Genomic DNA, 12,038 nt, shown 5'->3' on the forward strand with positions numbered 1-12,038 from the left:
GCTGAAGTAAATCACAGCAAAGTCCTGAGCGCTCCCTACTGATCAACGGAGAAAAATCAAGTGATCATCCATTGTTCTCTAATTCTGATCTCCAGTGTACGTGTAATATAGGTCGGTTATTCGTACATTACAAAGGAAAAGGGAACCTGTCATCAGAAATTAACCTAATAAACCACTACCGGTAAGTTGTCTTCCATGTTTCCCTCATGACCCAGCGTTGTGACTTCATCCAGAAAATCAACTTTGAAAGTAGATATAAAGTCAGGGGGGCGGAGAGTGTAACACTGAAGTCAAGCTCTCCTGCCTCCGAAACTTCCTACCACGTGATTGACATCATGTACTGTACAAGAGGTCTGATCAGTCCCTGGACGCAGGACCATCAACTGCAGTGAAGGGGGCGTTCTAATTTAGGAAAAGCTGGACTTCAATGTTAAACTCTCCGCCTCCTTGACTTCATAAAACCAATTTACATCCCACTGGATGATGTCACCGCACTGGACCGTGAAAGAAACATCATCTAGAAGCTGCTCAGCTGCTTGACTACATGCTGCTAGTGGCTTACTAGGGCAATTTCTGATGACAGGTTCCCTTTAAGGAAACGTTTACTTTCACTGATCTCCGGAGACACACGGAGCAATTAAATGAATATTCCTCAGAGTTTTCATTTCCATTTGATACAAAAGAATATCATAGATCTGATGGAGCATTTATTTTACAGTCTGAACATATCGGAGGCTCCAGGACTGTGAACTTTCTGATGCTTAACAAGAGCCGATTTATGAGTAAAACACTTGCCACAATGTGGACACGGATATGGCTTCTCCTCTGTGTGAGTTCTCTGATGTCCAACCAGCTGCGCTTTCAACGCAAAGCATTTCCCACAATCTGGACATGAAAATGGCTTCTCCCCCGTGTGGGTTCTCTGATGTCCAACAAGATGAGATTTTATACTGAAACCTTTGCCACACTCTGCACATGAATATGGCTTCTCCCCCGTGTGAGTTCTCTGATGTCTAACAACGTGCGACCTCCTGGCAAAACATTTTCCGCACTCTGGACACGAATACGGCTTCTCTCCTGTGTGAATCTTCTGATGGTCAACAAGATGCGACTTTACCGTGAAACATCTCCCGCATTCTGTACATAGAAACGGCTTCACCCCGGTGTGAATCCTCTGGTGTCTAACAAGATCCGACTTGTGGGTAAAACACTTTCCACATTCTGAACATGAAAATGGCTTCTGGTGTCTGTGGACGCTCAGGTGGGCAGAAAAGTTTATGGTGGTCTTGAAATGTTTCCCGCATTGGAAGCAGGTGAATATTTTGCCTCTTCCGTGGTAGGTAATCCGTGGATCCTGAGACTGCTCGGGCTCCTGACCGTGAGGTAGATGAAGGGCGGAGGATGGAGTTGTAGTACCAGGGTCTTCTACATGAGGATTGTCATATTCTCCCGTATAATCTGGAGCTGTCGGATATAGAAACAAATGTAACAGATTTAGTACAAGTTGTGGCACCGTGGCCGGACAAGGATGAGGGACGGAAAAAGCGCAATCCTCAGCCACGCACAAGTCATTCTGACTCACAAGCCTTAAAGGGGTTTCCCAACAACACAGGTCAGGCCCCACTCACGGGATAGGGTCACCGATGAGACCCCAACAGATCACCAAAACCAGGGGTCCGATGGCGTCCCAGGTACCACTGTCAGAGTAATGGAGCAGGAAGGCCGTACATGACCGTTCTGCTCCACGACTGTGATGGGTTAGGGTCTGACTGGCTGAGGATGACCTGGCTCTATGCAGTATCAGTGTGGGAGCAGCCTGGCTGAGGATGACCTGGCTCTATGCAGTATCCGTGTGGGAGCAGCCTGGCTGAGGATGACCTGGCTCTATGCAGTATCAGTGTGGGAGCAGCCTGGCTGAGGATGACCTGGCTCTATGCAGTATCAGTGTGGCAGCAGCCTGGCTGAGGATGACCTGGCTCTATGCAGTATCAGTGCGGGAGCAGCCTGGCTGAGGATGACCTGGCTCTATGCAGTATCCGTGTGGGAGCAGCCTGGCTGAGGATGACCTGGCTCTATGCAGTATCAGTGCGGGAGCAGCCTGGCTGAGGATGACCTGGCTCTATGCAGTATCCGTGTGGCAGCAGCCTGGCTGAGGATGACCTGGCTCTATGCAGTATCCGTGTGGGAGCAGCCTGGCTGAGGATGACCTGGCTCTATGCAGTATCAGTGTGGGAGCAGCCTGGCTGAGGATGACCTGGCTCTATGCAGTATCAGTGCGGGAGCAGCCTGGCTGAGGATGACCTGGCTCTATGCAGTATCAGTGTGGCAGCAGCCTGGCTGAGGATGACCTGGCTCTATGCAGTATCAGTGCGGGAGCAGCCTGGCTGAGGATGACCTGGCTCTATGCAGTATCCGTGTGGGAGCAGCCTGGCTGAGGATGACCTGGCTCTATGCAGTATCAGTGCGGGAGCAGCCTGGCTGAGGATGACCTGGCTCTATGCAGTATCCGTGTGGCAGCAGCCTGGCTGAGGATGACCTGGCTCTATGCAGTATCCGTGTGGGAGCAGCCTGGCTGAGGATGACCTGGCTCTATGCAGTATCCGTGTGGGAGCAGCCTGGCTGAGGATGACCTGGCTCTATGCAGTATCAGTGTGGGAGCAGCCTGGCTGAGGATGACCTGGCTCTATGCAGTATCCGTGTGGCAGCAGCCTGGCTGAGGATGACCTGGCTCTATGCAGTATCAGTGTGGGAGCAGCCTGGCTGAGGATGACCTGGCTCTATGCAGTATCAGTGTGGGAGCAGCCTGGCTGGGGATGACCTGGCTCTATGCAGTATCCGTGTGGGAGCAGCCTGGCTGAGGATGACCTGGCTCTATGCAGTATCAGTGCGGGAGCAGCCTGGCTGAGGATGACCTGGCTCTATGCAGTATCAGTGTGGGAGCAGCCTGGCTGAGGATGACCTGGCTCTATGCAGTATCCGTGTGGGAGCAGCCTGGCTGAGGATGACCTGGCTCTATGCAGTATCAGTGCGGGAGCAGCCTGGCTGAGGATGACCTGGCTCTATGCAGTATCAGTGTGGGAGCAGCCTGGCTGAGGATGACCTGGCTCTATGCAGTATCAGTGCGGGAGCAGCCTGGCTGAGGATGACCTGGCTCTATGCAGTATCAGTGTGGGAGCAGCCTGGCTGAGGATGACCTGGCTCTATGCAGTATCCGTGTGGGAGCAGCCTGGCTGAGGATGACCTGGCTCTATGCAGTATCCGTGTGGGAGCAGCCTGGCTGAGGATGACCTGGCTCTATGCAGTATCCGTGTGGGAGCAGCCTGGCTGAGGATGACCTGGCTCTATGCAGTATCAGTGTGGGAGCAGCCTGGCTGAGGATGACCTGGCTCTATGCAGTATCAGTGTGGGAGCAGCCTGGCTGAGGATGACCTGGCTCTATGCAGTATCAGTGGGGGAGCAGCCTGGCTGAGGATGACCTGGCTCTATGCAGTATCAGTGTGGGAGCAGCCTGGCTGAGGATGACCTGGCTCTATGCAGTATCAGTGTGGGAGCAGCCTGGCTGAGGATGACCTGGCTCTATGCAGTATCCGTGTGGGAGCAGCCTGGCTGAGGATGACCTGGCTCTATGCAGTATCCGTGTGGGAGCAGCCTGGCTGGGGATGACCTGGCTCTATGCAGTATCCGTGTGGGAGCAGCCTGGCTGAGGATGACCTGGCTCTATGCAGTATCAGTGTGGGAGCAGCCTGGCTGAGGATGACCTGGCTCTATGCAGTATCAGTGTGGGAGCAGCCTGGCTGAGGATGACCTGGCTCTATGCAGTATCCGTGTGGGAGCAGCCTGGCTGAGGATGACCTGGCTCTATGCAGTATCCGTGTGGGAGCAGCCTGGCTGAGGATGACCTGGCTCTATGCAGTATCCGTGCGGGAGCAGCCTGGCTGGGGATGACCTGGCTCTATGCAGTATCAGTGCGGGAGCAGCCTGGCTGAGGATGACCTGGCTCTATGCAGTATCAGTGTGGGAGCAGCCTGGCTGAGGATGACCCGGCTCTATGCAGTATCAGTGCGGGAGCAGCCTGGCTGAGGATGACCTGGCTCTATGCAGTATCTGTGTGGGAGCAGCCTGGCTGAGGATGACCTGGCTCTATGCAGTATCCGTGTGGGAGCAGCCTGGCTGAGGATGACCTGGCTCTATGCAGTTTCAGTGCGGGAGCAGCCTGGCTGAGGATGACCTGGCTCTATGCAGTATCCGTGTGGGAGCAGCCTGGCTGGGGATGACCTGGCTCTATGCAGCATCAGTGTGGGAGCAGCCTGGCTGAGGATGACCTGGCTCTATGCAGTATCAGTGTGGGAGCAGCCTGGCTGAGGATGACCTGGCTCTATGCAGTATCAGTGCGGGAGCAGCCTGGCTGAGGATGACCTGGCTCTATGCAGTATCCGTGTGGGAGCAGCCTGGCTGAGGATGACCTGGCTCTATGCAGTATCCGTGTGGGAGCAGCCTGGCTGGGGATGACCTGGCTCTATGCAGTATCCGTGTGGCAGCAGCCTGGCTGAGGATGACCTGGCTCTATGCAGTATCCGTGTGGGAGCAGCCTGGCTGGGGATGACCTGGCTCTATGCAGTATCAGTGCGGGAGCAGCCTGGCTGAGGATGACCTGGCTCTATGCAGTATCAGTGTGGGAGCAGCCTGGCTGAGGATGACCTGGCTCTATGCAGTATCCGTGTGGGAGCAGCCTGGCTGAGGATGACCTGGCTCTATGCAGTATCCGTGTGGGAGCAGCCTGGCTGAGGATGACCTGGCTCTATGCAGTATCCGTGTGGGAGCAGCCTGGCTGGGGATGACCTGGCTCTATGCAGTATCAGTGTGGCAGCAGCCTGGCTGAGGATGACCTGGCTCTATGCAGTATCCGTGTGGGAGCAGCCTGGCTGAGGATGACCTGGCTCTATGCAGTATCCGTGTGGGAGCAGCCTGGCTGGGGATGACCTGGCTCTATGCAGTATCAGTGTGGGAGCAGCCTGGCTGAGGATGACCTGGCTCTATGCAGTATCCGTGCGGGAGCAGCCTGGCTGAGGATGACCTGGCTCTATGCAGTATCCGTGTGGGAGCAGCCTGGCTGGGGATGACCTGGCTCTATGCAGTATCAGTGTGGGAGCAGCCTGGCTGAGGATGACCTGGCTCTATGCAGTATCCGTGCGGGAGCAGCCTGGCTGAGGATGACCTGGCTCTATGCAGTATCCGTGTGGGAGCAGCCTGGCTGGGGATGACCTGGCTCTATGCAGTATCCGTGTGGCAGCAGCCTGGCTGAGGATGACCTGGCTCTATGCAGTATCAGTGTGGGAGCAGCCTGGCTGAGGATGACCTGGCTCTATGCAGTATCAGTGTGGGAGCAGCCTGGCTGAGGATGACCTGGCTCTATGCAGTATCCGTGCGGGAGCAGCCTGGCTGAGGATGACCTGGCTCTATGCAGTATCAGTGCGGGAGCAGCCTGGCTGAGGATGACCTGGCTCTATGCAGTATCAGTGCGGGAGCAGCCTGGCTGAGGATGACCTGGCTCTATGCAGTATCAGTGCGGGAGCAGCCTGGCTGAGGATGACCTGGCTCTATGCAGTATCCGTGTGGGAGCAGCCTGGCTGAGGATGACCTGGCTCTATGCAGTATCCGTGTGGCAGCAGCCTGGCTGGGGATTACCTGGCTCTATGCAGTATCCGTGTGGGAGCAGCCTGGCTGAGGATGACCTGGCTCTATGCAGTATCCGTGTGGGAGCAGCCTGGCTGAGGATGACCTGGCTCTATGCAGTATCCGTGTGGGAGCAGCCTGGCTGAGGATGACCTGGCTCTATGCAGTATCCGTGTGGCAGCAGCCTGGCTGGGGATTACCTGGCTCTATGCAGTATCCGTGTGGGAGCAGCCTGGCTGAGGATGACCTGGCTCTATGCAGTATCAGTGTGGGAGCAGCCTGGCTGAGGATGACCTGGCTCTATGCAGTATCAGTGTGGGAGCAGCCTGGCTGAGGATGACCTGGCTCTATGCAGTATCCGTGTGGGAGCAGCCTGGCTGGGGATGACCTGGCTCTATGCAGTATCCGTGTGGGAGCAGCCTGGCTGAGGATGACCTGGCTCTATGCAGTATCCGTGTGGCAGCAGCCTGGCTGGGGATTACCTGGCTCTATGCAGTATCCGTGTGGGAGCAGCCTGGCTGAGGATGACCTGGCTCTATGCAGTATCCGTGTGGGAGCAGCCTGGCTGGGGATGACCTGGCTCTATGCAGTATCCGTGTGGCAGCAGCCTGGCTGAGGATGACCTGGCTCTATGCAGTATCAGTGTGGGAGCAGCCTGGCTGGGGATTACCTGGCTCTATGCAGTATCCGTGTGGGAGCAGCCTGGCTGGGGATTACCTGGCTCTATGCAGTATCAGTGTGGGAGCAGCCTGGCTGAGGATGACCTGGCTCTATGCAGTATCAGTGTGGGAGCAGCCTGGCTGAGGATGACCTGGCTCTATGCAGTATCAGTGTGGGAGCAGCCTGGCTGAGGATGACCTGGCTCTATGCAGTATCAGTGCGGGAGCAGCCTGGCTGGGGATGACCTGGCTCTATGCAGTATCAGTGTGGGAGCAGCCTGGCTGAGGATGACCTGGCTCTATGCAGTATCCGTGTGGCAGCAGCCTGGCTGGGGATGACCTGGCTCTATGCAGTATCCGTGTGGCAGCAGCCTGGCTGAGGATGACCTGGCTCTATGCAGTATCCGTGTGGGAGCAGCCTGGCTGAGGATGACCTGGCTCTATGCAGTATCCGTGTGGGAGCAGCCTGGCTGAGGATGACCTGGCTCTATGCAGTATCAGTGTGGGAGCAGCCTGGCTGAGGATGACCTGGCTCTATGCGGTATCAGTGTGGGAGCAGCCTGGCTGAGGATGACCTGGCTCTATGCGGTATCCGTGTGGGAGCAGCCTGGCTGAGGATTACCTGGCTCTATGCAGTATCAGTGTGGGAGCAGCCTGGCTGAGGATGACCTGGCTCTATGCAGTATCAGTGCGGGAGCAGCCTGGCTGAGGATGACCTGGCTCTATGCAGTATCCGTGAGTACATCCGCAGGCTCAAGGCTTTAGCTGACAAAATGTTCCCCTAAATATGGGGCTGAATAAGACTGTTTCATGCAACGCTCTCCTCCTAGTCTCCACTAACTCTCAAAGGAAAGACTTCTGCCTGGAACTACTTTTTATTAACTTCAGGTTCTCTTTTTAGAAGGTTCTGGGTGGACAGCCAATCACAAAGCCCTCCTGCCCCATGTGAACTGGAATGATAATGCATTAGAGTAAAGCTTGAAAGTAATTACTGATAAAAACTGTTGCACAGGGTCTTGAGTAGCAAGTTTTTTGAGGCAGCATGGTGGCTTAGTTGTTAGTATTACAGCCTTGCAGCACAGCGGCTCAGAGGTTAGCACTACAACCTTGCAGCATGGTGACTCAGTGGTTAGCATTACAGCCTTACAGCGCTGGGTACCTGGGTTCAAGTCCCAGGGTCAAAATCTGCAAAGTTTGTATGTTCTCTCTGTGTTTGTGTGGGTTTCCTCCGGTTTCCTCCCACACTCCAGAACATACTGGTAGGTTGTCAGCTGTCAGGCCCATAGCAGACACAGAATTCTGCTGCGCTTTGTTACATACATTTTCCTAATGAAATCTGGTGTCGCTGGTCCCCGAATCATCTCCTGGTATTTTTCTCCCTCGATAAACCAACTGCTGCAGAGAATGAGCGGCGACTTGTTATCACTCACCGGGGCTGATATCCGCCGGAGTTTCCTCCTCTTTACACTGTCGGATAATTACTTCATGTATCTCTTCATCGCTCGTGAGAACTTCTTCCTTAATATCAGTGAGAAATTCTGCCTGATTCCCAGAATACAGAACAAGAAATAAATAGCTACATGTGAGCGCGATAAATACAGCAAACAAAGCGCCGAGAAGCCGTGGACGGGATATCTACCTGGTAATTCTTTGAGGCAAGGCAGCTTTCCTCCAGAGCACCGCCACAGCTTTCCTCCAGAGCACCGCCGCAGCCTTCCTCCAGAGCACAGTAGCTTTCCTCCAGAGCGCCGCCGCAGCCTTCCCCCAGAGCACAGTAGCTTTCCTCCAGTGTGCCGCCGCAGCCTTCCTCCAGAGCGCCGCCGCAGCCTTCCTCCAGAGCACAGTAGCTTTCCTCCAGAGCACAGTAGCTTTCCTCCAGAGCACAGTAGCTTTCCTCCAGAGCGCCGCCGCAGCCTTCCTCCAGAGCACAGTAGCTTTCCTCCAGAGCACCGCCGCAGCCTTCCTCCAGAGCACAGTAGCTTTCCTCCAGAGCACCACCGCAGCCTTCCTCCAGGTGTTTATGAATTAGGAGTGTAGAGTGCACTTCTGGCAGGTTCTGCATACCTGATGCCTCTAGAAAAGAATGATTCATTTTTATTTTTCTGTGTACAGATCTGTGTGAGGGCTTGTTTTTTGTGTAACAAATTGTACTTCCTAGTGTCACTATTTAGTATCTCATATTGAGAGGCTGAGATTGGCTCATTTTCTGGCTTTCACCGTGCGCTCTACAGGACTCCTCCCCTTTGCCTTTTGGACAGTAACAATTTATATCGGTTCTATTATGTTTTGATACATTTAAAGAGATTTCATTTCCCATATAACTTCCATGTATTGTGTACGGAGCGGAGGACGGTGTTACCTGATGATCCGGGAGGCTGAGGATTCCCCCTCATTATATCCGGATACCGATCCTCGCGTCCGACGTCCTGATAAATTCAAGAAACAATCAATTGGTCTCAACTAAGTTAATCAACAATAATTAATATAAATGAAAAATAAGCTGCACAGTCAGCGCATAGAAAATAGAAATATTCGTTTTTTATTCAATTACCAAAATGCAGAATGAATGAACACAAAGTAAATTCGGGGAACTAAAAAAATCCCCTCTAGTCACCGTTACCTGGAGGAGCAGAGGGACTGCGAGCACAATCCTGGTGTATACAGTCCTGGCCAGGCTGTACCCAGACGCGAGCGCTCCTCACTGAGAGCCAGGTGGCCTCACCAGGATAGGCCCTGGGGGTGCGAGACACACTTGTCATACTCTGGTGTTAGGGGCACCACCCAGGATGTATCCGGAGGCTGTGGCACCGCCAAGTTTGACATGGCACAGAATTGCGCAATAGGCTGCGGCAGAATGGGGGCAGGCTTTAGGAAGTGCAGAGGCGCGAGGCAGGAACCCCGCCCACTGCATGGCATAACCCCGCCCCCTCTACGCCCGCGTCAGTTGTGTACAAGCCATGATCAACCCCCTCCTGTGTGTTCACCACACTGTGAGCAGGTGACCTCTATGGGGGCTGCATCCCCCGCCATGGTAGCCTCGATCTGCCGGATTGGCTGTTCCCTGCCACTGTCTGGGCCGCACGCGACTCACCCGTACAGAAACTTCAGGTCCATTTACGTCTACTTCTGATCCCTCCATCCCCGATAATTGTTGGTGCTTTGGCCACAGATACGACCCTTCTGAGGCAGAGGTTCGGCTCCTGATCTGTGATGTCCTCTGCACTTACCCCTGCGGCCCATCTGCTATTTGTGTACATGATGAACAGGGCTTTCCCCCAGGTAGGTCACTGTCCTAATATGCAGAGTGACATCACCGGGTCCTCCCTCCTGCCCAGTGACGTTTGCATGTGTTGCACAGGCGGAGGCTGCAGGATGGGAAACCGTAGCTTGCTGCTTTTTATGGCGGACAGGACGTGGAGCGGCCAGACAGAGGCAACAACTAGGCTGCGCCTGCCATTATTTCAATATCAATGTATACGCGTATTCAAAGAACGTGATGTGAACCCACCAAAATCAGACCTCCGCCTCCAAAGTCAGGCAGCTATGTCTGCTGAATAATATATACTGCTCACAAGGGACCATCTGTGTCCGGCAGGACATGGAAATCTTCCACCAAAATCCATCCTGATACCCAGGGACATTACTCAGGCACCGGGACTGTGGGATCTTCTTATATTTGTTATCCAGGGCCTCCTGCCTTCTTTTATACTTATGCTAATGAGCCTGAGGCCACCGGGGCTGATCCCAGAGCCGCTACATGCTGCAGATTCACAGGCTGTTATAGTATCCTGCAGTTACATTACATCAGGCAGCAGCAGGGCGATACAGTGTAACAGCCGGTGAATCTGCAGCGTGGAGGGGCTCTGGGAACCGCACCAGTATTCCCTCAGGCTCATAATTTTAAATGTTGTTTTAGAAGGAAGGCGGCCATGGATAACGATAGTACAAGACGGTACCTGGATCTATGAGTAATGTCCTTGGTTTAACCATGCTTGATTTTGATGGGAGATTTCCTTTAAAGGGAACCTGTCATCAGAAGGCCGATTTCCGTGGCGACAGGTTCCCATAGACCCTGTAACGTGGATAGCAGACGTGGTCTTCTCATACCTTAGTGGTCTATAGTAGTTGTAATATTCACCCCGGCCGCCAGGTCCTACTGAAGTCCTGGGGCTTCCTAATTAGCATATTCCCCCTGTTTGTCAGTATTCTAGAGTGCGGCTCCCACATCCTCCCTCTGCCTCCCCCTCATGAGGTCCATCGGCTCAATGCACAATCTATCCCGTCCCTATGCAGTCTGCCTATCTCTGCTCTGCCGAGTTACACTGCGCAGGACCTGCCGGCATGAGAAGACCACGTCTGCTAGCCACGTTACAGGATCTATGGGAACCTGTCCCCACTGAAATCTGCCCTTCTGGTGACAGGTTCCCTTTAATCATATATTTTCATGATATTTCTATAATCAAATATTTTCTCATATTGGTGGAGCTAAGTAGAAGGATGAGAACTGTATGATATATAACAGTGATGGCAAACCTTTTAGAGACCAAGTGCCCAAACTACAACAAAGACCCGCTTATTTATCGCACAGCGCCAACACAGAAATGTAATTTGTGATTTATACTCCCTTCTCTGTCACAGTTCTCATTGATACCAGCACCTGAGGACACCAATAATGCAGATAATAGTCCCAGGTACAGCTGTCACTTTATAATAGCTCTTTGCACAGCAAGTCCTGGGCTGTCTGGGACTGCAGGAAGATACCTGGAGTCATCTCTGGTGATGGCCTGAGTGCCCACAGAAAGGGCTCCGAGTGCCACCTCCACCACCAGTGCCATAGGTTACCCATCACTGATATATAATATACGCTGTATTATAATATATTGTGACTAATGGCCCAGGACTTCCTGAGCTGAGCTATGATACAGTTCTCTCCCACCACGTCGCCCCCTGTGTACAGCGCTCACCTCTCCGCTCAGCAGCTCCAGCATCTTCTTGGTGACCTCCAGGATCTTCTCGTGGTTCAGTGATGGTGACACCATGGAGGGTCCCCGGCTCCTGCACCTCACGTCCTCCGTTATCTTCTTCACCATGACATAATCCTGTGCAGAGACAGATCGTATCCTTCATCCCCCCCAGCACTCTGCTCCTCAGTCTGTATGACCTCTCACCTCTCCGGTTAGCAGGTAGATGACCTCTAGGGTCAGGTGTAGGATCCTCTCGGCCATCGCTCTCCTCTCCTTGTCCATCCTCTGAGACTCATTTACAGAAGGAGAAAATGTTATTTACCTACAATAGGTAAATGCACAGGAATCAATGGGTTAATATGTCATCTACAAGAAAAGGACAGCACAAGGACCTCAAAACCGCCCGTGTGAATGCGCCCCGACTACACACATCTAGAGGCTCAGCCTGGAACCAATCAGAGCTCAGCTTTCATTCTATCACAGCAGTGGGTACAATAATAGCTGCGCTCTGATTGGCTGCCAGAAACAGTTCTGATAAATGTGCACATACAGCGGTCACACAATATAATAACAATGCGGTGGCCACTTACCTTTCATCCCAGTACAGGACCTGCGATGACATCACTGTCATGTGACAATCACTTGGTGTCAGTTTCTTCCCGTCTCCTCCTCTAACTGCTGTGTATAAGCACTGACCCCCCCCCCCCATAACAACGAGCAGTCATGTGACTCGTCCTGATCC

At 53.4% G+C, this 12,038-nt stretch overlaps 1 protein-coding gene across 4 annotated transcripts; it reads right to left on the reverse strand.

The window, feature by feature from the left end:
- Nucleotides 1–690: 690 nt before the first annotated feature.
- LOC140106303 (uncharacterized) lies at nt 691–12,013 on the reverse strand. 4 transcript variants are annotated; one of them, XM_072130684.1, is made up of 7 exons: nt 11,887–12,011; nt 11,501–11,618; nt 11,297–11,431; nt 8,692–8,758; nt 7,972–8,405; nt 7,763–7,874; nt 691–1,464 (listed from the first exon to the last, which is right to left on the reverse strand). In XM_072130684.1, the coding sequence occupies exons 2-7, from the start codon at nt 11,576–11,578 to the stop codon at nt 713–715; spliced, it is 1,578 nt and encodes a 525-aa protein (XP_071986785.1). In that variant the 5' UTR covers nt 11,579–11,618; nt 11,887–12,011; the 3' UTR covers nt 691–712. The 4 variants fall into 4 exon arrangements, with proteins under 4 accessions (XP_071986785.1, XP_071986787.1, XP_071986786.1 ...); XM_072130686.1 differs by lacking the exon at nt 11,297–11,431 and having other exon boundaries at nt 11,887–12,013; XM_072130685.1 differs by lacking the exon at nt 11,501–11,618 and having other exon boundaries at nt 11,887–12,012.
- Nucleotides 12,014–12,038: the final 25 nt, after the last annotated feature.

Source organism: Engystomops pustulosus, chromosome 11 (genome assembly GCF_040894005.1).
Source record: "Engystomops pustulosus chromosome 11, aEngPut4.maternal, whole genome shotgun sequence".
Classification (NCBI taxonomy): domain Eukaryota; kingdom Metazoa; phylum Chordata; class Amphibia; order Anura; family Leptodactylidae; genus Engystomops; species Engystomops pustulosus.